The sequence below is a fragment of the Panulirus ornatus genome, chromosome 12, assembly GCF_036320965.1.
Source record: "Panulirus ornatus isolate Po-2019 chromosome 12, ASM3632096v1, whole genome shotgun sequence".
Taxonomy (NCBI): domain Eukaryota; kingdom Metazoa; phylum Arthropoda; class Malacostraca; order Decapoda; family Palinuridae; genus Panulirus; species Panulirus ornatus.
The window spans coordinates 28708491-28735623 of NC_092235.1; the positions used below are offsets into that span (position 1 = coordinate 28708491).

The following is a 27133-nucleotide window of genomic DNA, read 5'->3' on the forward strand; positions in this document are numbered from 1 at the left end:
AAAAATGCAGTAGGTAATACCTGGTCAAAGTAACATATAAAGTATATTTGAATGACATGTTTTGTTTAGGTTTTCCTTCTCTTTTCCTCTTATACACACACACACACACACTACTTTTTTCCTTTCTTTTAAAGTACAAAGTTTACATATTTACCACTGGAAGGGTTTTGGAGCTCTCTGTACATTTTTCATTAATTGTAATATAGCACTTGGTTTGCCACCTCAGAGTTTTTTTTTTATATAAGAATGTAGATTACTTTTAAAGATTTAAGATTGCTAAGTGCACCCTCATTTGTAAGTTGCAAAAGTCTAGAAACTTTGTTTTATCGTTTATTGTCCAGTTGCCCAGACCTGACTTCCATTCCCAAAGCATATACATTATAATAAGATAGTTGTTTGTATGCATATAAATTATATGCCAGAGAGGTTCAAAATCAGAAATATATATACTTGTACACTGTTATATAAGGTAAATGTTTTTCTGTAACTTGTTCTTTTCAAAATATAGATAGTCATTATGTCTATTTTTCTTGTATATGTTTTTTAAAAACTTCAAATGGCAGAGTTGTGAATGATTTTCATATTTCTGTACCAGGCATTGGTTGGATACTCTATGTTGGGCAGTTTTTGCAGCTGAAAAATAGCTTTATTAATACTAGAGGGATTTTCAACAGTTTTAAGTAATTTTTCACTTTGTATAAAGGTTAACTTCTTTTTACAGTAAAAATAAATTACGTCCAAGGACTTCCTCCCTATAATTATGGACTGGTTTGCAATAGGTCATGAAGAATTTGATATACTGTAGAAAATGACATCTCCCAGGCTCTTCTTTTGTTGTGTAGGATTAGTTTTTCAGAGTGACCCAGATACAGGTAGTTGAGCATGACAAACTGGGCATTCTAACCTCAATTTTCATGGCTTTGGAGCCATGACAGCATGATTTCTGATAAACAAACAATATTACTTATACCTCCTTGCGTGCATTTCATTTTATAAGTTTGATGAAAGCATGTTTCTGGTCATAAAGCAGATCAAATGTGAGAGAAACAGCCAGCATTTGTCTGGGAGACTGCAATAAAGTGTTCTTGTTGTTGTCCTCACTAGCAATTTTCTCAAGGTTTTTTATTGCCAATTAATATAGATTTATGGAAGCAGAACCAGTATTCTGAGTTTTTCCGTCCCTCATAAAATAGTGGGCTTAAATGTGAAGGGTGATGTTGAACAAGCTATGAAATTGTTACTGGGTAGTCAAGGCAACCATGTGTTCAACAGTACTCTTATGTTAAGGCCTTTGAAATGTCTGTGGCTACTTTATATCATTGATATTTTTAATAGTAAAGGAAAATGAACTTGACAAAATATTTGTGTGTATTTCTGCCTCCTTTAAGCTCTTTATATGTATATATAAAAGTATATAAACATATATTTTTTTGTCAAATGATTTTGTGCTGTACTGTAGGAAGCAGGCGAGGCATGCCAGCCAAACTAAAACTGTAGAGGCCTGTAGTTCAACTGCCTTTATGCTTTATATATTTTACCCCTTGATACTTTTAAACTTCCAGATTTGTAAGTGGTTGAATGCAGCTTTCAGTGTAGTAATTTCAACGTTAACTGGCTTTAAGCACAAGTAGGCTTTGTGAAGTTTGGCAGTGTGCCTCACAAGAATGAAGTACTTCCTACTAAAACTGGGCTATTTAATTTTGGGAAATATGTTGGTCTGACTTGTAGTCATTTCATTATAAAGTAATATATTGTGATTATTTAAATACTGATGCTGTATGTTGCTTTATTCAAATTCAAAGTTCCTCTTTCAAATAACATATATTATTGATTGGTTAATATTCTGCTCCCAACAGTTCTTCAGCTGTGTTAAATCTGTGACTGTTTTAGCAATGACTATGTACTATAGTTGATATTTGTAATAAAGATATAAAAGTATTATTCTTCACCAATAACATATCAGCAAAGATGATAGAGAAAAGTGTTAAACTCTTGGAACATTTTAGGAGCTGTTTGTGAATACTTCATGTTTTTATCAGTACATGAAAACATTCCTTTATTCTCTTACCCTAGAGCTGACTATTACTCACTGTTTAATTCAAGATGCTGAAAGTGTGGATTATTGGATGGTGATCTATGAACCTACATATTTGGTAACATTATTGTATCTGATGAAGAGAATATTTCATGCATCTTTCTCAGCAGAAGAGTAGCATATATTCGCATCTGCAGTTATGATAGAAAATAATGAGATTAGCATTAATGGGTGTAATGTTTGTATTCACAGGATGTAGAAGAAACATTATTTTATACATAATGAGGGAGATGTGCTGAGATGAAAGTTACAAAAGGTTTGCCTTTTTTCATTATTTTTTTTTTTATTGCAAGACCACTCATCATAAGAGTTTCTCTATTATTGCCTTGAATTTATCAAATAAATTTTTGGGGAGATGCCTACTATCAGTAGTAACACCATCGTTATCTCAGAGATCTGCATCAGTTATTCAGTGACTATTTAATTTGGTTATGTCAGATAGCATATCAAACGTGTTTACATTATTCCCCGATGTACTACATTTATTTTTGCTTTTATTACATATACAAACACACCTTCAAGTTGGTAAGGAGCATATAAGACCAGCTTCTGTTGTAGAAGAAAGAGATAGAACTGCTTCAGCAAGCCCAGGGCACAAGTAAGAGTTGGGTAGAGATACCCATAGTAGCCACTGAAAGTAATATTTCTTAGAAATAACATTACAGTGCAGCAGACTAAGATGTAAAAAGATCACTAGCTGGGAAGTCATCCCCTCCTGTTTTATTTTCCAAAATAAGGAACAGAACAAGGGGTCAAGCAAGTTTTTTTCCCCTAAAGCTCAGTCATCTGTTCGTGACGCTACCTTGCTCAAATGGGAAATGGCAAAAATGAATCTGGTTATGTCAGAAATAGAGCATAGATAGGTTATGGATGATAAGCTTTTGTTAAAAAATATTAGATACATGATGGTAGACAAAACAATTTTCTTTATTGCTAATAGACAAGTGGACCCTCAGTCAACAAATGGTTGACCAAACTCCATTCAAGATTCTTGATTATATTAGATTATATGTGATTCATGAGCTTGGCTGTGAGCAAGCTGAAGTGTATTTAATGACATTTTTGAAGTTTTATGTTAGTTTAAATCATTTGTGCACTGAAACTTAGTGTTTGAGCATTATTGTTAAGCCTACTCTAGACTGTTGGAGAGAAACAGTAATGGACATAGTAATGTAATGGTTAGTGCTACTAACCATAAGTCAGCAGTGTCTTGCACAGGGTTAGGCACAAATGGGTTTGAATCCTATGCACAGCTGGTTGCCCACACTCTTCCAAGATGTTCATCCTCCTACTGAGGCTGATCAGTAAATAGGTACTTGGCATAAATAGGAGTGTAATTGTATTAATGTACTATCGCTCAAAGAAGTATCTAAAAAATAATGTTCATGCCAATAACAAACATCGGAATAAGTTTTTGGGAAACGGTTGAGGACCAGGCATAAAGGAAGGTGGTAGCCTTGCGTGGTAGCCTTGCATGCCACAATGGTTGCCATGTAGTATATACATTTTCTACTGGTTGTCATTAACATCTTCCATATAAGTATAATACATGTGGTCATAGTAACTGAGAATGACAGGTAAAGGCAATCTATGTTAGACACATATAGCAAACAATATGTGCATGGTAATGCTTAAATGTTCCTTTGCATAACATCAACACGGAGTAAATGCATATGTTGACTGTATCCTTAAATAGCATTTGGTACTTGTACATTTGTTAGATATCAGGGTAGTAATATAATAATTGGTTAGGTAAAGAATGATGGCATCTCACGTGTATGACATTAATATTCAGTATAACCACATTCCGTGTCCAGAACACTGTTCAGGCATGGATGCCACCAACTCTGATGTCAGCTGTTGTTGCTCTGGGCTACAAAGGTGTTTCCATATCTATGAGGCATTTCTAATGACTGTAGCACGACTAAGATGGCAGTTGTATGGGAAGTCTTTATTCATGACAGCCCAGATATGTTTGATAGGGTTCAGGTCAGGGAATTTGGGTGGATGTGGTACACTGTAATTCCTGGGTTTTGCTCAAATCATCCCTTAACAGCCTGATAGGTGTGGATGGGGCTGTTTTCTGACTCAGGGTTGAGGATTACAGTCACAAAGGGTAACGTAATCTCCATCAACATTTCAACATATTTTTCCCCTGTGAAATGACCCAGGCCCACATCTGTGAGTTCCTCAACACCTGCTGGGTCTTTCCATTCAAACAGCCCTGCAGTTACACCTCTGCTCCTCCCAGTACCCACAACTTGATGGGCATCGGATCTAAAATCAGAAACCTTTAAAGTGGTCAGCAACAATATTCAGTCTAGGAATGAACACTGAGTAATGTATGAAATAGCAAACTGTATTATGCTTGGGTAAACTAAAACCTGGTGAGTACAGATAATTGTTGTAGAAGTATCAAATCAGTATAAAGCAGTAGAAACAAATATTGGTCTTACAGAGAGAAGTATGCCTAATCCCATTAGATTATGAGAATGCAGGAGTTAAAACTAAAACAGTTATTTGTATTATGACAGTGATGGACATTATACAGTGTTGACAGTGTAATATATTACACTATGAGGGTAGTATAGGCCTATAGTCTCTTAACAGGCACTTGTTTCATTTTTCAACATTGATGCAATTTATTTTGGTAAGGGAGAGAGAGAGAGAGAGGATCTGTTTGACAGATGCTTGGTTGTTGTCAAACATAACCTGCTGCAGTAGGGGCATCAGTAGAAAATGTTTTCTCATCATAGAAACCTCACTGCTCCCAGAATCAAGCTGGTTTGTTGACATACTCCAGTGTGTATGCCATCCTCTGCTCCATATTTGTCAGTGGGCTTTCTTTTCAATGCAGGTCTTCACCCATGCACTCCCATGCTGTGGTGTTTGTTGTGGACAGTTTGATGGCTACATTATAAATCAAGGTCATTGCAAATAGTGGAAGCTCTAGTGAATGGTCAGTCACAGATTGCAGCTGCAACAGCATGCATCAGGGATAGATAGAGGGCCTCATCAATATGAGTATACAGTATATATAACGGATAGGTATATAGTTTATATGATTTCAAAGTTCTACTTTGCTGTATTAGGGATCTGGTCTTGTTCTGGTGTTGTGCAGTGAGGGCAACCACTATGATGCTGGTTGTCCATGCTACCAGTGTCTTCATAACGACATATCTGCAATGCTACAGTATTGTAGTACATGCCAATACAGCTCACAGTTTCTGCTTGCTATAACCCTCATTTTAAAGGGCAATCATCATTCCGCGCATACTCTGTGTCACCTCCTTGTTGAATGACATGATCCTGACACAGTGGGCTCGAAATCAACTCTGAAAGAGTGTTACATACTTAGTGAACGACTGGACATCTTACCTGAAATGCCGCAAACCATTGTAATGATAAGGGTGTGTTTCTGCAGCTGAGACATAGAGGACTGTGATTGTAAAAGTTGCAACGTTCGATAAACAATCAGTGGCATTATTACAAATATGATATCATTGAAATAGCCTGTATTGTTTTATTATCCTGGGTGTCTGTTGTAGTACAAACTAGAACATTACTGCACATTGTTCAGTTACTATATAGTACATGCCAAGTGTTTGGGTTCAGTGCCAAAATGACATCTCTACCCAGTTGTTGATACTGCATTTCACATAAAGCATCTGGTATGCTGCATATGGTGATTATATTGCTTTCATACAGGTTGGACTATAATGTGATATATAGGTATATGTATGTCAACGAATATTTGTAATTAGAAACTACCATGAAAATAAGCAGTTGTGGCACCTATTCCTACTCAGGCACACCAATGCTACTGACGCAACAGTGCCCAAACAACAAGGACTGTATTGTTCATTTTGACACCCATTGGCCCCCACATTTCAGGTGCTTTTTTAAGTAATAGTACGCACAGAGATGGTGTACTGGAAAAGTATCTTTTGGCAAGGCTGTATCATTTTGAGTACAGCCTCATCAAACAACTTTCACTCCAAAGGAGTCTACATTTCCCTGCTACAGGAAGTAGCACAGTCATGGGCTGCAGAAACCTTTAGGAAGGTCCTAGGTAACACTGGGACTCTTTTATGAAAACAAGGACTATAGTAGTTCAGAATGGTTAAGAGATGGGGGCAACACAAGTGTAAAGCTCTGTCTCAGTAACACAAATAGTAATCACAAGGGTTTTTACTTTTTTTGGACAATTTGGAAGCCTCACTGCCTCTGGAAAACACTGCACTGGAGTTGCCCTCTGCCAATGGCCTGTCAAAGGTGAGGCACAAAAAGCTAAGAAGTAACACTGAAGTTTACCAATTATGCCAAGGAGTAAAATAGACAAGCGATAGAGGATGATGGCGCTGAATGTAATTGGAATGGCTGGTGAGAGTAAAAGGATGGAGCTTCTGGATAAGTTTAAAAGTTATAGTTTGGATGTGCTGTTGATTGGGGAAACTCATATCCTTGGGCAGGGTGTATGGAATGAAAATGGAAATGATGAATGCAAGTAATGGGAGGGCATGAAAGGAGCAGTATGGATGGGAATGAATGAAAATTACCAGGGAAGAGGGACAGAAGGATGTGCTGTGGAAGGGTGTTTCAGATAATGGATGGAATGGATCAAGAATAGTATGGGTGAAAGAAAAGATTGTAATGTGAGTATGCATGGATATATGTACATGTGCTTCTGAATGTAAAGACTGTATGTGTTAAGGATGAAATTAACCATTTCTGGAGAAATTTTAATGACTGTATAAACAGTTTTAAGAATGAGACAAATGTGGTTGTAATGGGTAATATTAATGCAAAAGTGTAATGTGGTGAAATTGGCAAGATAGTAAATCCAGAGTATGTGGAGTAAATGAGAATGGAAGCTATCTTGTGGATGTCTATGTTGAGAAGGCTTTATTCCTAGTAAACACCTTTTTTCACCTGAGGTATACATGGATGAGAAATGGTGGAAGAGAAGGGCAAAACGGTTTGATTGAGTATGTGGCAGAGGATGGAAGATTGAGAAAAGCCATGCTGGATGCTGGAGTTGTGAGAGGATTCTTTGAAAACTCTGACCATTTCGTGGTTCTTGTAGGGATGAGAATCAAGGAGAAGTGGAGGTATGGTGTAAGGAAGGATGGAGAGTTAAAAATGTTGGCAAGCAAGAAGGTGAATCCGAAAAATGCAGGAAGGAGGGTGACATAAAGTTTAGATGGAAGTGCAGTGAGCATAGGGATGCAGTCGTATGTGAATAAGGTGTTCAGAATGTTCAGAAAAATGTTTTTTAAGGTTGTAGAAATAGTAGTTGGATACAAGGTCTGAGATATAGGAATATGAAAAGTAATACATGGTGAATGGTAGAGATTAGAAATGCTGTGGAAGAGAGAAAAAAAGGCATATGATAGGTTGCTCAAAAGGAATGTACCTGTGGAAATTCAGCAAGGGAGGGAAGAATATGAGATGTCTAAGTAGAGTATTAAGAAGCTGACAACAAAGAAAGCAGAGTAGATGAAGGTTTTGGAAGAAAAGTGAACAAAAAGTTTGGGAAAATAAGAAATTGTATTTGAAGGAGGCGAAAAAGGTAAGAAGTGGATATCAGAGTGAAAATGTTAATGTGATAACTAAGGAAGGGGAGTTGCTGAATCAAAAGGAGAAAATGAAAGGGAGATGGAAAGATTATTTTGAAGGATGGATGAATGTGGGAGAAGGTGAGGCAGCAGTTGTTACGTGCATAGGTATGGAGAATGGAAGGAAGAGGATAGAAATGCAAGGGCCTGTAGTAAAGATGTAGGTAAAAAGGTCGATAATGATGCTGAATGTAGGAAAGGCACCAAGAGTGGATGAAATTATTGCTGAAATATTGAAGTATGGAAGAGAAAGTGTGATAGAGTGTATATATATCTGATATGTAATTAAGCATGGAAACAAGACTGCCTGAGGATTGGGGGAGAACTATTATTGTTCCTTTATTCAAAGGAAAGGGTGCTAAGGTAGTATGTAGCATTTCTAGTCATTTTTTTATTTCTTGCCATCCTATATTTCTGGATCTCTTATATCTGGTCCTTTCATATTACTGGTCCTGTTGTACTTCTGACCCTTATATATTTTTGGTTCTTTTGTACTTCTAGTTTTCTCTTATTTGTGGCCCTTTTGTATTTGTTCTTTTTTATTCCTCTAGTGTTTCTGACCCTCTCATATTTCTGGATCGCTCGTAATTCTGGTTCTCTTATGTTTCTGACCCTCTTGTATTTTTGGGTTTCCTGTAATTTTAGTCCTCTTGTATTTCTAGCTCTCATATTTCTGGTAGCTTTTTATTTGTGGCCCTATTGTCTTTCTGATCTTGTATTTCTGGCCCTCTTTCGTCTACGGTCTCCTGGTTTTTCTGCTCTTTGTATTTCTGGTCTTCTTGTATCTCTGGCCCTCTTGCATCTCTAGCCCTCTCGTATTTTGACCATCTCTTTCTAGTCTTTTTTGTATTTTTGGTTCTCTTGTATTTCTGGTCATCTTATATCTCTGGTCCTGTTGTATTTCTGATCCTCTTGCATTTCTGGCCTTTTTATATTTCCGGTTCTCCTATATCTCTGACCCTCTGGTATTTCTGGTTCTCTCGTATTTTTGGTTCTCTTGTATTTCTGGTCATCTTATATCTCTGGTCCTGTTGTATTTCTGATCCTCTTGCATTTCTTGCCTTTTATTTCCGGTTCTCCTATATCTCTGACCCTCTAGTATTTCTGGTTCTCTCGTATTTTCGGTTCTCTTGTATCTCTGGCCTTCTCGTATTTCTGGTCCTCTTGCATCTCTCGTTGTCTTGTATTTCTGGTCCTCTTGTATTTTTGGCCCTCATTATTTTGGGCCCCTCGAATTTTTGGTCCTCTTGTATCTCTGGCTTTCTTGTATTTCTGATACTCTTGTATTCTACAAATGCAGCTTATCTCCCGTCTCCCATATCTGTTCAAGTGTTTCTTTGATTCCTTGCTTTTGTACATGTTGAATTATTTTTTTCTCCGTTCGTATCTCCCATACCTTAACGTACCTGAGTGTGTCTGGAGGCTAAATCCATCTAAGATCATACATGCCCTTCTCAACCTCCAGCCATTTCACACAGTTTCATGCACAAATTTTTCCTGGACGCCGCATTCTTGAAACTTGAATCTCCATGTTTGTTGGTCCTCGTGTTGATCTGAGGTTCTTCCTTCGGTGCCAGACTCTGCAGCATCCTGCCACCCATATAGATTGGAAGTGTCTACCTCAGAGAGCCATGTAGACCTGTGCTCTGAACCTTATCCAATCCATTAGTCTAGAACTCCGTACGCCATGCACCGTATTTATACAGGTAGAAAGATGTATGAATTCATAATCCTTGCTATTTTCCGGTGACCCTTCATTTAACAGTTGTGTTACCTTCTTCCTCTAAAAGGGAAGAAGGTAACACAACTGTTAAACGAAGGGTCACCGGAAAATTGCAAGGATTATGAATACATACATCTTTCTACCTATAGAATTCTCATCTTTCTCCTCAATGGCCAGCCTTCTTTCACCTTGCTCAAATCATATAACCATTCATCCTTTAAGAGTCACGTTCAGAGACATATCTGGATCTTTGAATAATTTCTACCTATTTCTTTATTTCACCTGAGATGGACTTTAATTAGGGTTTATTTTGTCCGTGCCATGTAGGTCACTAAAAGTTCGCCTTGCACATATTGGAGGATATGTGCCGTCTTACTATTTATATCCAGCAATAGTTATGAAGGAGTAACAAATTGTCTCATCTGCTGGATTAACTGTCTTAAGTTTCTAGAGTTATGGAAACTGGTAAAATGTATTTCAATTGACATTGATGACGTGATACCATGTTGATTTTCCCGCCCGAGAGAGAGAGAGAGAGTAAGCCGGTCGGTACAGTGAGGCAGCATCTGCGTCAGCTGATCCAGAAGAATCTTGGTTAGTGGATGAATTGATGGCGACACTCGAAATATCTGTTCCATTAAACGAAAACTTGTTGAAAAATTATGGTAGTCTGCAGATATCACTAGAAAATCCGTATAATTCGCAGACTTCTAAGCGGACAAAGGGATTCCTTATGAAGCTTAACTGATAATATAAATTGAAGATTTTTGATAAATAAGGAAGAGCACATACCGAACATTCAGGTGTGATAAAGTAATATTTTTTAGGACAAAGAGTGTTGGTGGAAGAATGGTGGCGCGTTCGGGCGCAGTAGGAGGTTCCAGGACTTCGGGGTGTCAGACGGGAGCGCGCCATAACCAGGCAGAGTCACGTGGGCCGCGCAGTACCATCATCACCCGCCTTATACACGCCTCTGCCCTGGATAACACCTGAAATATGGACTCCAGGAAGATCATAGAAATACTCAGGGGCACGATAGACCCGAACTTAAGGCAACAGGCAGAGGATGAGCTGACGCAGGTGAGGCAGAAGTATGGAGGGGTACGGGTCGGCGGGTCGGGGTCTGCCTCGCTCACCCCATCACACCGTGAACACCCCCCTCCCCCACCCCGCTCCCCCACCCTCCCTTCTCACACATGGTGTGTGTGCTGGTGTTACACCCGGTCTGCTAGTGTGGCCACCCTGGTATGGCTGGAGCTCTATCGGGCTCCAGCATGTTGAGTGGTGAATAATACGTGATGGTTGTGTGGCTCCGAATCACCATCACAGCTCCTCCGTCACCACCACACATCCATCACCACCCTTCCTCCATCATCCCCTTCCTCATCCTCTTAACTTCGTTGCCCTTCAGTTGCTATTGTTGGTAATTGTCGTTGTTGGGGGAGGGTGATGGTTGGTGTTTTGGGGACGGCAGTCAGGTGTTGGAGTGGCTAGTTACTTGATGACTAGTGTCATGGTGGGCGCTCCTTGTTAGTGTTTATGTTGCTTGTTATTTTTGTGCTTGTTGCTAGTTAGTGTGGCTCTCTCGATCACTGTGGTTGTTGATTGATACTAGTTTGGTTCTGCCATATTACTGATGTTATTGAGGTGGTTGTTATTGGTGTGGTTGTTGCACATAGTGTATTTGTATGATTACACTGGTTGCTTGTAGGTATTGTTACTACTTAATAGTGTAGTGGTTACTTATTGCTACGGTTGTTGATTGTTTTAGTATGGTTGTTACTTGATATGTGTAGTTGGTACTGTGGTTGTAGATTGATATTAGTCTGGTTGTTGCTTGATAGTGGAATTGTAACTTATTACAATGGTTGTTGACTTGTTGCTTGATATTTGTTGCTTGATATTAATTGTTACATATGGTGGTTTATTATTGTTAATGTAGTTGTTACGTATTACTGTGGTTGGCAGTTGTTATTAGTGTGTTTGTTGCCAGATATTAGTGTTAATTGTTATTGGGTGATTATTGTTGTTAGTGTGGTTGTTGCTTGATATTGTAATTATTACTGTGGTTATTAGTGTAGTTGTTACTTATTACTGTGATGGTTATTAGTATGATTGTTGCTTATTTGTGGTTGCAACAGCTTGATCTTAGTGCAATTGTTTCTTGATATTGGAGTTGTTGTTTGTCACTAGTTTGTATATTGCTTGATGTTAGTGTGCCTTGAGCTAGTTATTAGTCTGGTTTTATCGTGATTAGTGTATTTTGCATATTATTAGTATTGCTTCCTGATAGTGTGATTGTTACCCAATAGTTGGAGTTGCTTGTTGTTGGTGTGTTGTTATTTATGGTGGTTTTGCTCGTTATTAGTTTCTCTACCTACCTGTTTGTGTTTACATGGGGAGTATGAAGGGTCTTCACATCCAAAATCAAATCTGGAACTAAAGTTAATGTAGTCATAACTTGTTAGCTGTGACTTCTTGTTAATGTGAGTTGGTTGTTCTTTGCTTGTTGCTGTATGGTATTCTTGTTCTCATTGTGGTTTTTGTTGTATGTGGTGGGAATTGTTGGTTATCACTGACATGGTTGCTGTTCTTAGTAATATTGTTGTTTGGGTAGAGTTCTAGAGTAGGGGCATGAGAAAAATGATGTAAAGATTTGAAAGAAACATATATTAGTGGACTTTTTCTACATAGTAGAAGAGATTAGACTGGCGAGCAAGATTTGCAACATTATTTTTATCTTAATAAATGATTTTGTCTGGAATGATATGATGTACATGGGATATGTGTAGTACAAGTTAGATACGATTCCTAGAAATCAACAAAACGTACGAACACCTCACCAAACTTTAAGATTTACCTTTTGAATATTGTTATCAAACAATATCAATAATATTTTCATCTTTTGCTGGCTTTCTTCAGTGGGAGGTTCAAAGTAAAATGCCTGCATTGTGAGAAAGTTAAAACAGTTATTGAACATACTAAGAAACCTAGTAACTGAATGCAATGATTTATCAGAATGTGGACACATGTAGTTGATATATTTTAATGATGGTAACTGGATTTCTTACACTGCAGCATTGATGTAGAAATTTTTGGTTTCTGCCTAAGGCACCTCCTCCCACACAGTGAAGTTGCCAGAAAGTGGGTAGGACTATAGATTATGAGGGAAGCTGTGGGGTAAAACCACATTATACCAAGTGTTCAGAGTGTAAGGAATCAGTTGTTACCACTTTTGCAAAGTTACTTATGGCTTCACTAAATTATATGCAAGTGTCTTTGTGGACAGCACTTGAACATTTGCAAATGACCATCCAGCAGACTGCTGGGACAAAACATCAGCTTGGTGCTTGTTCAGATTTTAGAGCTTTTTTCATTTGTTAAGGTGATTTACAAGCCAGTTGGAACTTGTATAGAAGGGAAAAAATCATATGCCTTATCAGCACAGAAATAGTAGTACCTCATTTGAATTCACTTCATTGTTACAGTGTTGAGACTTTTTTTATAAGTAATTGATGTGCGATGAGGAAGGTCAGTGTCCCATAGCTGCCATAGTTCAAAACTTGTATAACGGCAACCCTCACAAGCTGTAACCATGGTGAACTGCAATTCATGTGATCAGTCATAAACATAGCCTAACAATTATGTGATAAAGTAGTATGTTCTTCACTAACAGTTGATTCTTTTTCCTTTTTTCTCCCCAAGAAACAGATTCCAATCCTTCAATGGATTTTTATTTCTCATTAATGAAATAAGAAAATAACAAGAAATAAAGGCATTACAGTTAATTTGAAATGTATCCTGTTGTATTTAAAGAGACGTCAAGTACTATTAAAACAATTTTTTTGTATTCAAGCCCATTGTTTTCCTGTCAAAATCTAGATGCTTGGTGTCAGCCAGTGCCTATGGAAATGCATCCTCTGAAATGAGGATGAGTAAATAGACTGCATATATCCAGTAATTTACTTTACCTATTTAACCCCTTATTTACCAGTTGCAAATATCCCTCCATGATATTGTTTTAAACTTGCATCTCAATTAACTTGTCCCTCAACCCTACTGAACCTAATAACCTTGCTCTTATTCACATTTAACCTCAGTTTTCTTCTTTCACACACTTTACCAAACTGGAGAAAAACTGGAGGAAGTGAAGTGTTTTAGATGTCTGGGAGTGGACTTAGCAGCGGATGGAACCATGGAAGCGGAAGTGAGTGACAGGGTGGGGGAGGGGGCGGAGGTTCTGGGAGCATTGAAGAATGTGTGGAAGGCAAGAACGTATCCCAGAGAGCAAAGATGGGTATGTTTGAAGGAATAGTGGTTCCAACAATGTTATATGGTTGTGAGGCATGGGCCATCAATAGGGTTGTGTGAAGGAGGGTGGATGTGTTAGAAATGAGATGTTTGTGGACAATATGTGGTGTGAGGTGGTTTGATCGAGTAAGTAATGAAAGGGTAAGAGATGTGTGGTAATGAAAATAGTGTGGTTGAGAGAGCAGAAGAGGGTGTATTGAAATGGTTTGGTCACATGGAGAGAATGAGTGAGGAAAGATTAACAAAGAGGAAATATGTGTCAGAGGTGGAGGGAACAAGGAGAAGTGGGAGATCAAGTTGAAGGTGGAAGGATGGAGTAAAAAAGATTTTTGAGTGATCGGGGCCTGAACATATAAGAGGGTGAAAGGGGTGCAAGGAATAGAGTGAATTGGAACAATGTGGTATACTGGGGTCGACTTGCTGTCAATGGATTGAAGCAAGGCATGTGAAGTGTCTGGAGTAAACCATGGAAAGTTTTTTGGGGCCTGGATGTGGAAAGGGAGCTGTGGTTTCAGTGCATTACACACGACAGCTAGAGGCTGAGTGTGAACGGATGAGGCCCTTGTTGTCTTTTCCTAGTTCTACCTCGCATGCATTCGGGGGGAGGGGGTGCCATTTCATGTGTGGTGGGGTGACGGCGGGAATGGATGAAGGCAGCATGTATAAATATGTACGTGTATATACGTACATCTGTGTGTGTATACATTGAAATTTTTTTTTCTTTGTCGCTGTCTCCCGCGTTTGCGAGGTAGCGCAAGGAAACAGACAAAAGAAATGGCCCAACCCACCCCCATACACAATGTATACACACACACGTCCACACACGCAAATATACCTACACAGCTTTCCATGGTTCACCCCAGACGCTTCACATGCCCTGATTCAATCCACTGACAGCATGTCAACCCCGGTATACCACATGGATCCAATTCACTCTATTCCTTGCCCTCCTTTCACCCTCCTGCATGTTCAGGCCCCGATCACACAAAATCTTTTTCACTCCATCTTTCCACCTCCAGTTTGGTCTCCCACTTCTCCTCGTTCCCTCCACCTCCGACACATATATCCTCTTTGTCAATCTTTCCTCACTCATTCTCTCCATGTGCCCAAACCATTTCAAAACACCCTCTTCTGCTCTCTCAACCACGCTCTTTTTATTTCCACACATCTCTCTTATCCTTACGTTACTTACTCGATCAAACCACCTCACACCACACATTGTCCTCAAACATCTCATTTCCAGCACATCCATCCTCCTGCGCACAACTCTATCCATAGCCCACGCCTCGCAACCATACAACATTGTTGGAACCACTATTCCTTCAAACATACCCATTTTTGCTTTCCGAGATAATGTTCTCGACTTCCCCACATTCTTCAAGGCTCCCAGGATTTTCGCCCCCTCCCCCACCCTATGATCTACTTCCGCTTCCATGGTTCCATCCGCTGCCAGATCCACTTCCAGATATCTAAAACACTTTACTTCCTCCAGTTTTTCTCCATTCAAACTTACCTCCCAATTGACTTGACCCTCAACCTTACTGTACCTAATTACCTTGCTCTTATTCACATTTACTCTTAACTTTCTTCTTTCACACACTTTACCAAACTCAGTCACCAGCTTCTGCATTTTCTCACATGAATCAGCCACCAGCGCTGTATCATCAGCGAACAACAACTGACTCACTTCCCAAGCTCTCTCATTCCCAACAGACTTCATACTTGCCCCTCTTTCCAAAACTCTTGCATTTACCTCCCTAACAACCCCATCCATAAACAAATTAAACAACCATGGAGACATCACACACCCCTGCCGCAAACCTACATTCACTGAGAACCAATCACTTTCCTCTCTTCCTACACGTACACATGCCTTACATCCTCGATAAAAACTTTTCACTGCTTCTAACAACAAGTCTGTTGGGGATGAGAGAGCTTGGGAAGTGAGTCAGTTGTTGTTCGCTGATGATACAGCGCTGGTGGCTGATTCATGTGAGAAACTGCAGAAGCTGGTGACTGAGTTTGGAAAAGTGTGTGGAAGAAGAAAGTTAAGAGTAAATGTGAATAAGAGCAAGGTTATTAGGTACAGTAGGGTTGAGGGTCAAGTCAATTGGGAGGTGAGTTTGAATGGAGAAAAACTGGAGGAAGTGAAGTGTTTTAGATATCTGGGAGTGGATCTGGCAGCGGATGGAACCATGGAAGCGGAAGTGGATCATAGGGTGGGGGAGGGGGCGAAAATCCTGGGGGCCTTGAAGAATGTGTGGAAGTCGAGAACATTATCTCGGAAAGCAAAAATGGGTATGTTTGAAGGAATAGTGGTTCCAACAATGTTGTATGGTTGCAAGGCGTGGGCTATGGATAGAGTTGTGCGCAGGAGGATGGATGTGCTGGAAATGAGATGTTTGAGGACAATGTGTGGTGTGAGGTGGTTTGATCGAGTGAGTAACGTAAGGGTAAGAGAGATGTGTGGAAATAAAAAGAGCGTGGTTGAGAGAGCAGAAGAGGGTGTTTTGAAGTGGTTTGGGCACATGGAGAGGATGAGTGAGGAAAGATTGACCAAGAGGATATATGTGTCGGAGGTGGAGGGAACAAGGAGAAGAGGGAGACCAAATTGGAGGTGGAAAGATGGAGTGAAAAAGATTTTGTGTGATCGGGGCCTGAACATGCAGGAGGGTGAAAGGAGGGCAAGGAATATAGTGAATTGGAGCGATGTGGTATACCGGAGTTGACGTGCTGTCAGTGGATTGAAGCAGGGCATGTGAAGCGTCTGGGGTAAACCATGGAAAGCTGTGTAGGTATGTATATTTGCGTGTGTGGACGTATGTATGTACATGTGTATGGGGGGGGGTCATTTCTTTCGTCTGTTTCCTTGCGCTACCTCGCAAACGCGGGAGACAGCGACAAAGTATAATAAAGATATATATATATATATATATATATATATATATATATATATATATATATATATATATATATATATATATATGTGTGTGTGTGTGTGTGTGTGTGTATATGAGTGGATGGGCCATTTTTCATCTGTTTCCTGGCACTACCTTGCTGACGCAGAAAATAGTGATTAAGTGTGATAAATAAGTATTAGACCGTGTTCTAGGAAACTGGAATTCTGAAATCTGGGTCGCCTCCAGTCCCAAGCTTTCTGGATTCAGTGCTGGTAATTGATTATTTTTTGAGAAATGGTAGAACTGTGGAATATTAGGTAGTTTGAGTTTTGAATGTTTGAGTTGGGCAGAGGGCAAAATGTTCTGTGATATAAGTATTTTTTTTTTTTTCATATTGGGACATAGGCAACACAAGTGAGTTAATTCCTGTTCCTTGCTGTATGTCACCTATCCATCAGCTTGTAGATGTTAATTACTTCTTATTCTTTTTGTGTCAAGCTTGTCTACTGCTTCTCTTTTCAATAAGGAAGCATTTAGAACAGATGACTGGGCCTTATAGGAAAATTCATCTCTTGGCTCCTTCCTTGTTCTGATTTGAAATTGCATTGATGTAGGATTCTTGGGAAGGATTTCCAGCCACCCGACTTAATCACCTTGTGTGATTTACAGGAGATATATGGATACTATTGTTCCCTCATCCCTTTATTTGATGACATAGTTGATTTTGTCAGGTATCTGATATTGTCTTGATTTTTTTTTTTTAACAATGACAGGTTTCATCTCTGAATGGATATATGTGGATTACACATTTTCTGAATGTTGCTTTGAAGATTAGGTTCATTGGGATTTATGGCAGAACTCCAAATCGTGTTAGACCACAACACAGTTCTCCTATGACCCCTTTGAAATATTTTAGATTTTCTTTTTTTGTACTTGAGTAACTTTTATAAATTTTCGTGGTGAAGTAGGGTTGTGTATGTAGATATTTTCACATATAATATTTGATTGTGGATTAGTGGATGAATTTGAGATGTGACAAATGATGACACACAGCAGAATGCTTATGTTAGTTTTATTTACAGATGAAGAAGATCATTGGATTTACACCAGCCTTGCTGCAAGTAGTGATGATGGGAGAACTAGACATGCCTGTACGTCAAGCTGGTGTCATATATCTAAAGAATATGGTTGCACAGTACTGGAAGGATGCAGAGTATGAGAGTGGTGAACCTATACCATTCCACATACATGAACAAGACCGTGCTATGATCAGGGATGCCATTGTAGATGCAGTCGTCCATGCCCCAGACTTAGTAAGGTGAGAATGCTGCATGGTGTGATGGTGAAAACATTCCTATGCTTAGAGTGAGATGTGTCTGGATTTGAAGATGGGACATAACTTGGTGTATAAGATTGGCTTAAAGTAATGTGGTGTGATGATGAGATAGTGGATTTGATATTGAGGTGCGTTACTATAGGTAATGATGGGTATTGTTGCTTTACGTGATGGTAGGACAGTTTTATGTGGATTAGAAAGCGGTATACAATGCTGGGTGAGAATGTAGTGTATAGGTCATTGGAATCATTATTGGACATTTGTTGGACTTCTTACTCATTTTTTTTAAGACCTAAAGAGTGAGAAACAAGATCAAAGGATGTTTTGTAAGGTGTGAGGTAATTTAAGGATATTACTGGTTAAGAAAAGTAAAGGGAGAGATGTGTTTTAGCTTTTGTTGATGGATATGTAGACCAGTTATGATAATTGTGAAAAACTTCAGTTTTGAGATCTGCATCAGGATTTAAGGAGCATGATTTGTTATAAGGGAAAGGAAAGCTATAAGTCTTAAGAGTTAGGTATTAAGTGTTGTAGTAAGAAATATGCCAATTGAAGAATATGAGATAAGGGTTTAAGTGAATTAGCGATATGTGACTAAGGAAGTGAACACATATGGTTAGGTAGATGGGAACTTTTAATATATCAAGGGAAATGAAGAATGTGTGGGTAGGTGTGAGAGCAATGGAAAATGGAACAAAATTTTAAAGAATTGTGCAATGTGTGTGAAAATAGATATGATGGAATTAGAAAATTAACACCCTCCATAAAGCATCTCTAACAGTCTACCATATGCTGTCTTTAGATCCTTAAATGTCACATACAATCTCTTTTATTTCTCTTAAGTATCTCTCCCACATTCATAGCAAGCACCAGATCTCTACATCCTATTCCTCTCCTGAAACCACATTGCTCCTCCCTATTCCATTGTTCTGTGCTTACCACCACTCTCTGAATCATCACTTTCAGATATAATTTACCAGGTACATATATCGGACATATCATTCTGTAATGTGAACACTTGCTATTGTCTCCCTTGCCTTAATACATTGGCTCTGTACAGTCATTCTTCTAGTCCTCATGCACCTTAGCATGATCTATACATACATTGGGAATCCTGACTAATCAATCAACAATACAGTCAGCCCCATTGATAAGAAATGCAGCTGCAGTACCATTCATTATGACAGTAAGCAGGATTATGTTTTGAGAGAGCAAAACAGGGTGTGCTGAAATGGTTTGGAGGAGATGAGTCACGAGAAGCTATCTAAGAGGAAGTAAAAATTTAAGTCTGAACATTCAGGTGGGTGTCTGGTATGGATAGGATTGAGTGAATTGGAAAGATGTGGCATGAAGTGTTATCAGTATGCTGATCCAGGGTGTATGATGCAGTCACAGAGAACATATAAAGGTCTCAAGGGCTTGGTTGTGGAAGGGGGCTTTGATTTTTTTGATTTATATATAACATGTAGATAATGGATGATAAAAATGAGGCTGTTCATCATCTGTTCCTTGCATTGCTTTGCTAATGCAGGAAGCTGCAAACAGGCATGAAGAAAAAAGTCCCAAAGTTGTGTTACTGAACTTTTTTTGCAATTGCTTATATTATAAGCAAAACATCACTTTTAGTCAAGCTATATCATCTTTATTAGGTGGAAAGAATTTCAGTGGTTCAGAAAATTTTGCTTCAAGGGAGTCTGTTGTTTCCTACTCGTGTGGATTGCAGCCTCAGACCTAGAGGAGTCCTGGGGTTGTATTGTTACAGTATTCGCAAGTGTCAAGCACATAAAGGAATACAATTTTACTGGTATATTTTAATGTATGTAGAAATGTCAAGCTGAGATTTTCTGATAAACTATTTTTCCATAATATTGTGATAGATTTGTATCTGTGAATGTGAATTGCTTCTGTTTGATACTTTGTTTAGGGGCAGGATGAAAAAATGTAATATTTTGTGTGCAGTAAAGAATAGTTTAGAAGTCCATAAAATGATCCATTTCATCATTAATATTACAGAGTACAGCTTGCTGTGTGCACATATCATATGGTGAAGCATGACTTCCCAGGCAGATGGACAACCATTGTCGACAAGATCAGTATATATCTCCAGAACCCAGATACAGGTCTTTGGAATGGTAGTCTTCTCTGTCTCTATCAACTTGTCAAAAACTTTGAGTAAGTCATTTTTGATATTAAACTTATATTTGTGCAAATGACTGGGAGATGTTTAAAAGAAAGCAGCAGAAGATCAAGAGAAAAGTGCAAGAGTTGAAAAAGAGGGCAAATGAGAGTTGGGGTGAGAGAGTATCATTAAATTTTTGGGAGGATAAAAAGATGTTTGGGAAGGAGGTAAATAATGTGCATAAGACAAGAGAACAAATTTGAACATCAGTGAAGGGGGCTGGTGGGGTGGTAATAACAGGTAGCGATGGAGTGAGTATTTTGAAAGTTTCTTGAATGTGTTTGATGATAGAGTGGCAGATAAAGGGTGTTTTGGTCAGAGTGGTGTGCAAAGTGAGAGGGTCAGGGAGAATAGTTTGGGAAAGAGAGAAGTAGTGAAAGCTTTGCATAAGATGAAATCTGGCAAGGCAGCAGCTTCAGATGATATTGCATTGGAATTTATTTAAATATGGGGTGACTGTGTTGTTGATAGGTTGGTGAGGATATTCTCTGTATGTATGGACCATGGTGAAGTACCTGAGGGTTGACAGAATGCATGCCTCATTCCATTGTATAAAGGCAAAGGGGGTGAGTGTTCAAACTACAGAGGCATGAGTTTGTTGAGTATTTCTGGGAAATTGTATGGAAGGTTATCAATTGAGAGGGTGAGAGCATGTACAGAGCATCATATTGGGGAAGAGCCATGTGGTTTCAGAAGTGGTAGAGGATGTTTGGATAAGGTTTTTGCTTTGAAGAATGTATGTGAGAAATACTTAGAAAAACAGATGGACTTGTATGTAGCGTTTATGGATCTGGAGAAGGCATATGATAGAGTTGATAGAGATGCTTTGTGAAAGGTTTTACAAGTATATGGTGTGGGAGGTAAGCTGCTAGAAGCACTTAAAAGTTTTTACTGACAATGTAAGGCATATCTGCGAGTAAGAAGAGAGGAGAGTGATTGGTTCCCAGTGAATGTTAGTTTGTGGCAGGGGTGTGTGATGTCCCCATGGATGCTTAATTTAGTTATGGATGGGGTTAGGGTGGTGAATGCAAGAGTTTTGGAGAGAGGGGCAAGTATGCAGTCTGTTGAGGATGAGAGGGCTTGGGAAGTGGGTCATTTGTTTGCCAGTGATATGATTCTTTGGCTGATTCTTGTGAGAAACTGCAGAAGTTGGTGACTGAGTTTGGAAAAGTGTGTGAAAGGAGAAAGTTGAGAGTAGATGTGAATAAGAGCAAGGTCATTAGATTCAGTAAGGTTGAGGGACAAGTTAATTGGTATGTAAGTTTGAATGGGGAAACACTGGAGGAAGTGAAGTGTTTTAGATATCTTTGGGGTGGACTTAGCAGCGGATGGAACCATGGAAGCGGAAGTGAGTCACAGGGTAAGGGAGGGGGCAAAGGTTCTGAGAGCGATGAAGAATGTGTAGGAGGAGAGAACATTATCTCAGAGAGCAAAAATGGGTATGTTTGAAGGAATAGTGGTTCCAACAATGTTATATGATTGCAAGGCATGGGCTATAGATAGGATTGTACGGAGTAGGGTGGATGTTTGGAAATGAAATGTTTGAGGACAATATGTGGTGTGAGTTGGTTTGAGTGAGTAAGTAATGAAAGGGTAAGAGAGATGTATGTAAATGAAAAGATTGTGTTTGAGAGAGGGCCTGGATGTGGATTAGGGAGCTGTGGTTTTGTTGCATTACACATGACAGCTAGAGATGAAGTGTGAAGGAATGTGACCTTTTTTGTCTGTTTTCCTGGCGCTACCTCACTGAAGCAGTGAGTAGCAATGCTGTTTCCTGTGGAGCGGGATAGCAACGGGAATGTATGAAGGCAAGCAAGTATGAATATGTAAATGTGTATATATGTATATGTCTGTGCATGTGTACGTATATGTTGATATGTATATGGGCATTTATGTTTATATATGTGTATGTGAGTGGATGGGCCATTCTTCATCTGCATAAACAGTGATTATGTATTATGCTAAAAAAGAATGTTCTTGTCCTTGTGGATTTGGGGGAGAGAATACTACCCGCATATCTTCTGTGTTGTCGATGGCTGAGGTAACAGGAACTGGAGGCTAGAAATCCTCCCCTCCTGTATTATTACTTTACAAAAGTAGGAACAGAGGAAAGAGCTAAGTGAGAATATTTTTCTAAGGCCCAGTCATTTGGTCCTTATGCTACTGTGTTAATGTGGGCTTTAGAAATTATTTGATCTGTTTGTATTTTTGACTGAAATGCCTCCAGATGTGACAGTGCTGTAGTGTGGAAGCACAGATGCTGTGATAGAAAAATTAGTCTTAACAGCCTTGTCCTTAACCACTGTTTGGTCAAGTAGAGGTTGTCCTTAAGAGTATAGAGTTTAGTGGTCAGGTGGGGTTCCAAGACCATGCTTAAGCATGAAATATTACAATATTTAACAAAGTTGTGTATTTTAAGAAATGGAACTTTGCATGTAAGAGAAATTTTGTATCGTGATGTTACCAGTGCTGTACTTTGAATCAGTTCATTGTAGTCTTATTTTTCATTATGTTGTATTTGCAGATTTAGAATTCAGATATTAAATGAATAAATTCCAGAATTTGTTGAATATTTGGCTTTGACACTGAATTTTGATAATAGAGATATGTGAGTAAAGTTGGTTTCTTGATTTTGAGTGATCCTAATATGGAGTGAAATAAATGTGGAAAAATTTTCCATACAAACAGTGGTGTGAGGAGGATTGACTGTGTAAGTAATGATAAGGTGAGGAGAAAGGTGTGGTAATAAAAAGAGTAAGGTTGAAAGAGTCAAATAGGGTGTATTAAAATGGTTTAGAGCAGAGGTTGACAGATATGATATACATTGGTGTATCTAGGGTATGGCAGGTAGGGCAGGTGCCCTGGGTGCCACTTGAAGGGTTTGCCACTCAACAGGTTTGTTTTTTGACATTTGCAACCCGATTGACATTTTTAACAGTTTGGTTTTGTGAGATAAAAAAGAAACTCACCTCCTTTTCAACTTTAGTAATATTTTGCTACCATCAGTTGCATTCTACGTTACAATTTTGATCTAATACATCTTTAACTTTGTCTTTAAGAGTTTATATAAGTTTTAATTTGGCCTTAATCTTCAACAGTTTATAATTACACTGTATACATTTTACCTCAAAGGCCCAGTCCTCTGTTCTTAACGCTACCTCGCTAACGCGGGAAATGGCGAATAGTTTGAAAGAAAGAAAGAAAAGTATACATTTTTATATACATCCACTGTATGTACATTTTTAATCAAGCCATGGGTGCCATTTCAGTGCTTGCCATAGGTGCTATTTCTCCTAGATATGCCCCTGATGATATATGTGTCAGGTTGAGGGGACAAGGAAAAGGGAGAGACCAAATTGGTGATGGAAGGATGATATGTAAAAGATTTGGAATGCTTAGGGTCTAAACATACAGAAAGGTGAAAGTTTTTCATCGTACTGAGTAAATTTTAGTAAGGTGATATGGTATCAGTGGACTGTAGCTGTGGTTTTGGTGAATTATATATGACAGCTAGATTAGATGTGAGGGAATGAGGCCTTTTCTTCATCTGTTCCTGGCTTTGATTCAGGTAATGGCAAACAGGTGTGAAAGAAATAAAAGAAAAAGGAAGAAGATTAAGATATGCAATTATCAAAGCTTGGCAGCAAATTTTAGGGATCCTAGAATGATGACCAGGACTAGAAACTGCAATATGGAAGATAGAGTAAATAAATCTGCAAGAATCCTATAGAATATATTAAGTATAAGTTTTTCTTTCCTTGGTCATACTACCAGTGTTAGGGTTTGTGGGTGTGACATCACACATTCATTACTGCTTATCTTGGAAAGCAGAGATGGGTATATTTGAAGGAATAGTGGTTCCAACAATGTTATATGGTTGCGAGGTGTGGACTATAGATAGAGTTATGCGGAGGAGGGTGAATGTGCTGGAAATGAGATGTTTGAGGGCAATATGTGATGTGAGGTGGTTTGATCGAGTAAGTAATGAAAGGATAAGAGAGATGTGTGGTAATAAAAAGAGTGTGGTTGAGAGAGCAGAAGAGGGTGTTTTGAAATGGTTTGGTCACATGGAGAGAATGAGGAAAAATTGACCAAGATGATATATGTGTCAGAGGTGGAGGGAACGAGGAGAAGTGGGAGACCAAATTGGAGGTGGAAAGATGGAGTGAAATAGATTTTGAGTGATTGGGGCCTGAACATGCAGGAGGGTGAAAGGCATGCAAGGAATAGAGTGAATTGGAACGATGTGGCATACCAGAGTTGTTAATGGATTGAACCAGGGCATGTGAAGCGTCTTGGGTAAAACATGGAAAGTTGTGTGGGGCCTGGATGTGGAAAGGGAGCTGTGGTTTCGGTGCATTATACATGACAGCTAGAGACTGAGTGTGAATGAATGTGGCCTTTGTTGTCTTTTCCTGGCACTACCTCGCGCACATGCGGGGGGAGAGGTTTGTCATTTCATGTGTGGCAGGGTGACAACGGGAATGAATAAGGGCAGACAGTATGAATTATGTACATGGGTATATATGTATATGTCTTTGCGGAAGATGAAAGCCGGCAAGGCAGCAGGTTTGGATGGTATTGCAGTGGAATTTATTAAAAAAGGGGGTGACTGTATTATTGACTGGTTGGTAAGGTTATTTAATGTATGTATGACTCATGGTGAGGTGCCTGAGGATTGGCGGAATGCTTGCATAGTGCCATTGTACAAAGGCAAAGGGGATAAGAGTGAGTGCTCAAATTACAGAGGTATAAGTTTGTTGAGTATTAAATCTATCCCTGGGGATAGGGGAGAAAGAATACTTCCCACGTATTCCCTGCGTGTCGTAGAAGGCGACTAAAAGGGGAGGGAGCAGGTGGCTGGAAATCCTCCCCTCTCGTTTTTTTTTTTTTTTAATTTTCCAAAAGAAGGAACAGAGAAGGGGGCCAGGTGAGGATATTCCCTCTAAGGCCCAGTCCTCTGTTCTTAACGCTACCTTGCTAATGCGGGAAATGGCGAATAGTATGAAAGAAAAAAGAAAGAAGTTTGTTGAGTATTCGTGGTAAATTATATGGGAGGGTATTGATTGAGAGGGTGAAGGCATGTACAGAGCATCAGATTGGGGAAGAGCAGTGTGGTTTCAGAAGTGGTAGAGGATGTGTGGATCAGGTGTTTGCTTTGAAGAATGTATGTGAGAAATACTTAGAAAAGCAAATGGATTTATATGTAGCATTTATGGATCTGGAGAAGGCATATGATAGAGTTGATAGAGATGCTCTGTGGAAGGTATTAAGAATATATGGTGTGGGAGGCAAGTTGTTAGAAGCAGTGAAAAGTTTTTATCGAGGATGTAAGGCATGTGTACGTGTAGGAAGAGAGGAAAGTGATTGGTTCTCAGCGAATGTAGGTTTGCGGCAGGGGTGTGTGATGTCTCCATGGTTGTTTAATCTGTTTATGGATGGGGTTGTTAGGGAGGTGAATGCAAGAGTTTTGGAAAGAGGGGCAAGTATGAAGTCTGTTGGGGATGAGAGAGCTTGGGAAGTGAGTCAGTTGTTGTTCGCTGATGATACAGCGCTGGTGGCTGATTCATGTGAGAAAATGCAGAAGCTGGTGACTGAGTTTGGTAAAGTGTGTGAAAGAAGAAAGTTAAGAGTAAATGTGAATAAGAGCAAGGTAATTAGGTACAGTAGGGTTGAGGGTCAAGTCAATTGGGAGGTAAGTTTGAATGTAGAAACACTGGAGGAAGTAAAGTGTTTTAGATATCTGGGAGTGGATCTGGCAGCAGATGGAACCATGGAAGCGGAAGTGGATCATTGGGTGGGGGAGGGGGCGAAAATCCTGGGAGCCTTGAAGAATGTGTGGAAGTCGAGAACATTATCTCGGAAAGCAAAAATGGGTATGTTTGAAGTAATAGTGGTTCCAACAATGTTGTATGGTTGCGAGGCGTGGGCTATGGATAGAGTTGTGCGCAGGAGGATGGATGTGCTGGAAATGAGATGTTTGAGGACAATGTGTGGTGTGAGATGGTTTGATCGAGTAAGTAACGTAAGGATAAGAGAGATGTGTGGAAATAAAACGAGCGTGGTTGAGAGAGCAGAAGAGGGTGTTTTGAAATGGTTTGGGCACATGGAGAGAATGAGTGAGGAAAGATTGACCAAGAGGATATATATGTCGGAGATGGAGGGAACGAGGAGAAGTGGGAGACCAAATTGGAGGTGGAAAGATGGAGTGAAAAAGATTTTGTGGGATCGGGGCCTGAACATGCAGGAGGGTGAAAGGAGGGCAAGGAGTAGAGTGAATTGGATCGATGTGGTATACCGGGGTTGATGTGCTGTCAGTGGATTGAATCAGGGCATGTGAAGCATCTGGGGTAAACCATGGAAAGCTGTGTAGGTATGTATATTTGCGTGTGTGGACGTATGTATATACATGTGTATGGGGGTGGGTTGGGCCATTTCTTTCGTCTGTTTCCTTGCGCTACCTCGCAAATGCGGGAGACAGCGACAAAGCAAAAAAAAAAAAAAGAAAAAGAAATGTCTGTGTGTGTGTATACATGTATACGTTGAGATGTATAGGTGTGTATAGGTGCGTGTGTGGACATGTATGTACATACATGTGTATGTGGGTGGGTTGGACCATTCTTTCGTCTGTTTCCTTGTGCTACCTCGCTAACGCGGGAGACAGCGACAAAGCAGAATAAATATAGATAAATGTGGCAGCATTTTTTCGTGTATGTTACTTGTGTGTAATGTTTGTTTTGGCACATTTCATTATTTATGTTAGTGTGAATTGATTGATAATAAAAAATGAAAAATATATATATATAGGGGAGAAAGAATACTTCCCACGTATTCCCTTCGTGTCGTAGAAGGCGACTAAAAGGGGAGGGAGCGGGGGGGCTGGAAGTCCTCCCCTCTTGTTTTTTTTTTTTTTTTAATTTTCCAAAAAAAGGAACAGAGAAGGGGGCCAGGTGAGGATATTCCCTCAGAGG

The 27133-nt window shown here is 39.4% G+C and overlaps 1 protein-coding gene across 2 annotated transcripts in view; it reads left to right on the top strand.

Moving 5' to 3' along the window:
* The first annotated feature begins 10325 nt into the window (after positions 1–10325).
* msk (importin-7 msk) overlaps positions 10326–27133 on the top strand; it is a 106767-nt gene continuing 89959 nt past the window's right edge. For both annotated transcript variants that reach the window (XM_071667732.1, XM_071667733.1), the window contains exons 1-3: positions 10326–10516; positions 17730–17965; positions 19997–20155. In XM_071667732.1, coding sequence (XP_071523833.1) covers positions 10433–10516; positions 17730–17965; positions 19997–20155 — 479 coding nt within the window. In that variant the 5' untranslated portion in view covers positions 10326–10432. The remainder of the gene's footprint in view (positions 10517–17729; positions 17966–19996; positions 20156–27133) is intronic.